We start from the raw sequence: 3,711 nt of genomic DNA, 5'->3' as shown, positions 1-3,711 counted from the left end.
GTCCTTGCCTTTCGGCCTCCGCACAGCCCATCGAGAGGAGTTTACGGCCAGCCCCGCGGAGATGGTGTACGGGGACCCTGTGCTGGATATCAGAGCAGGGTTAAGCGACTCAGGCATATTTCGTCTTCTCAGAGATGTGGTTTCGAAGTTTCGACCATCTCCACCTTCCCGACACGGGACAATAGATGTCAACACCTCTTGTTGAGACTGAAAGCGTTCGACGAGCCAGCCATCGCTTCAAAAAAAGCGCTCGCGAAGCGGCAGTTTTGCTCGGTGAACCCATAGCCGGCATCACGTGGTCGGTTTGCTTTGCTGAACCCGCGCGGTTTCAGCTGAGGACGGAGTGATATGGTGGCACATCAGAGGTCCGAACCAAGAAACGATCGAGAATTTGCTTCTCCGGCTGCATTGATCAGCTGACGGCCTGACAAAAGGCTGGAGGTTTTACACAAAACCTCAAAAATCGGAGATTATTTAAATGTATATTAACAGTTGGTTACGTATTGCATGTAGTAAGTTAGTTTAGACTGAGGGGGCATCTTTCATTGGATGTGAATTAATTACTTAGTTAGCGAGAAAGATGCATTTATATTTTATGAAAGCATTTTTCGTAAAAGCATTTGCCTATAATGTTCCTACTTTTGGTTGTTTCCGGAAGTGTTCGATTTCTGACTGGAATTTTTGAGTATAATCCTGTTCAGGGAAGATCTTAATGGTTTAATGGCAAAGATCATCACAGGCATGACATACATTAATCCGATGCTATTTATAGAGAACCTTGGCTTGACCCATAGCAGTTTTTAGATAGTCAAGGCTCCAATGTTTTCCTTTAGTTTCACACGCAATAATTACTCATTAATTTCAACCACGTTTTGGGCGCTCGTATGCTGAGGGCCTAAATCTTTAATGCAGACGCTAAGTCAACGAACCCAAATGACGACTACATGTTAGAAACAGTGTTTTGGATGTTTACAGAGAAAGAATCAAATTTGCTTTTCCTATTATCTAGCACGTTTACAAAAATAGGTAGGTATAAATAGCCTCTAAAAAGATAAAATACAATTCAGTCTAAGTCTTTCCGTGAAACCTCGAAAATGTGCCGGATTATTACGTTAGTGGCAGTAAGTGTTCTAGTTTCGGTCAGCTTCGCTAGTGGTGGATTTAATAATGCAAAAGAAGAGCAGGACATCCATGCCAACCACACTTCACAGCGTGAAGCGAGGCTGGGTGGCCATGGTTTAGGCACAGTCGGAGGCGGTTTGGGTGGCGGACTAGGAATAGGCGGCGGATTGGGACTAGGTGGTGCAGGAATTGGAGTTGGTCCTGGACTAAGGCCTGGATTGGGTAGCGGAGGACTTGGAGGAATTGGTACCGGAGGAGTTGGCGGAATAGGAGGTGGTTTGGGAGGTATTGGTGGCGGTTTAGGAGGCATTGGCGGTGGCTTAGGAGGCATCGGTGGTCATGGTGGATTAGGTGGATTATTACGGCCTGGAAATCGGTTCAATGGTTATACCCTCTATTCAGCCTGTGAAGCGCAGCTAGGCCCTTCTGGAATTTGCCTGTCGAGTGGCGATTGTTCTCGAGGTGGCGGTACATCGGTCGGTGTATGCTGGCCTGTTGGAATATGCTGTTTTAGTACGCAAATAATCTTTTCACCAAAAAAAATATAATTAATATACTTTTATTGAACCAAACAGCAACAATGGCTTGCGGTCAAACTTCGAATGCCAAGCGGATTTATGTAAATAGCAACTCGTATTCGGAGGCACCGGATTGCTTCTATCGAATCCAGCCTTATAGTCAAAATGTATGTCAACTTAGAATTGAATTCACAACCAACTTCCCTAAAGAGAACAACGAAAATCAAGATCCTGATGAAATTCCTATAGAATGTACCCGAAATTTCATCAGAATAGCGGGAATTAATTTTTGCGGAACTAATTTCAAACAAAACCGTGAGTAAATGAGGATTCATTGTATTCGATCTTAGACAGATCATTCCATTGTCTTTGAATATTTCCAGTTCATCTTCCCTTCAGTGCTTGGGACACATCGAATGGAGTAATTGTTGTTCGCCAAATGGGAACTGCTCAAGCATTTTGGGATATCACAATTACACAAATTGAATGTCCAACTGCTATTATTCCAGCACGTCCCGTCGTTAATGGCGGTTTCGGACTACCAAATAGAGCAGCTACCAATATCGCCAACGTACCCAAATCGAAGAATTATGACTTAGATTTGATAGCTCCTCTCGGATGCGATCAGTTTTTCCTGGAAGAACATCGTCGAGTGCAATCTTTCAACTATAACAATGGGGTTGGACCATACCCAAGAGAAATAGAATATACTATTTGCATAAAGAGACGTCCTGACGCTACTTACATCAGGTGAACGATTCATAATCAAAACGAGCTTCTCTCAAAAAGCAATATAAGAAAAAATTCCTTCGAAAATTGCGGAAGGCCAAATTTTTTCGCTAACTGATCTTAAATTCATTTACAGGTTCAATTTCACCACGTTCTCTCTAGGTGATAATCCTGGCAACCCTTGTTACGTACTTAATCCTGTGACCACCACCATTCCCCCATCTGACGATTACTTAAGTATAGCTCTTCCAGATCCAACGGAAACGTTTGATTTAATGCCATTATATTGCGGAACTCAATTGGCCAACCAAACTATAACCTGTAAGTTGTACGATACGTTCATTGTCAACCTTTTGTTTAATAACTGATATTTTGTAGCCCACAATCCAGGAGTTTTCGCCCTTCACTTCAAAAGCGGAAAAAATTTGGGAGATCCATCGGCAACGCCTGTCATAAGAGCCTTCGAATTTTATTATGACATTTTCTAGAATTAATGAATTTGATATAATGGAATTGTTTAGTTAAACTTCGATTTTAGATGAATAAATCTTAAGATAAATTTTGTGCAGCTTTCAACTCTTCTGAAAGTACGTGAACCGGTACGGAAAGTTTTAGATATGAAGAAAAGTATTTTTTTGTTCAATCTACACATAAAGTCGATGATGTTTAATGTCTAATAACTAACATCCGGTTTTAAGACAATCATCATCATCAACAGCGCAACAATCAGTATCCGGTCTAGAGCTGCCTTAGAAAGGAACTCCAGACACCGCGGTTTTGCGCCGAGCTCCACCAATTCGATATCCCTGAAAGCTGTCTGGCGTCCTGATCTACGCCATTACTCCATCACGGGCAGGGTCTGCCTCGTCTTCTTTTTCTGCCATAGATATTGCCCTTATAGACTTTCCGGGTGGAATCATCCTAATCCATACGGATTAAGTGACCCGCCCACCGCAGCCTGTTGGGTCGGATTTTATCGACAACCAGACGGTCGTGGTATCGCGCCCAGATTTCGTCGTTATGTAGACTACGGAATCGTCCATAGCTCCCCACTCATGTAGGGGACCGAAAATTCTTCGGAAGATTCTTCTCTCGAACGCGGTCAAGAGTACGCTACTTTTCTTGCTAAGAACCCAGGGGTAGGATTAATACATAAGGAGTGACAAGATCATAGTTTTGTACAGTAACAGCTTTGACCCTATGATCAGACGTTTCGAGCGAAACAGTTTCTGCAAGCTGAAATAGGTTCTGTTGGCTGCCAATAATCGTGCGTAGATTTCATCGTAGCTGTTATTGGCTGTGATTTTCGACCCTAGATAGGAGAAATTAACAATGGTCTCAA

General features: G+C 42.8%; 1 protein-coding gene across 1 annotated transcript; it reads left to right on the top strand.

Annotated features, from left to right (window-relative positions):
• The first annotated feature begins 1,077 nt into the window (after nt 1-1,077).
• Nucleotides 1,078-2,931, top strand: LOC119661213. The gene is made up of 5 exons (XM_038070436.1): nt 1,078-1,635; nt 1,698-1,955; nt 2,024-2,390; nt 2,506-2,690; nt 2,748-2,931. Exons 1-5 carry the CDS (start codon nt 1,095-1,097, stop codon nt 2,855-2,857), a joined length of 1,461 nt encoding a protein of 486 aa, XP_037926364.1. The 5' UTR covers nt 1,078-1,094; the 3' UTR covers nt 2,858-2,931.
• The last annotated feature ends 780 nt before the right edge of the window (nt 2,932-3,711 follow it).

Source organism: Hermetia illucens, chromosome 1 (genome assembly GCF_905115235.1).
Source record: "Hermetia illucens chromosome 1, iHerIll2.2.curated.20191125, whole genome shotgun sequence".
NCBI classification, from domain to species: Eukaryota; Metazoa; Arthropoda; class Insecta; order Diptera; family Stratiomyidae; genus Hermetia; species Hermetia illucens.
The sequence above is the reverse complement of the archived record's forward strand: the minus strand, read 5'-3'. Positions and strand labels throughout refer to the sequence as shown.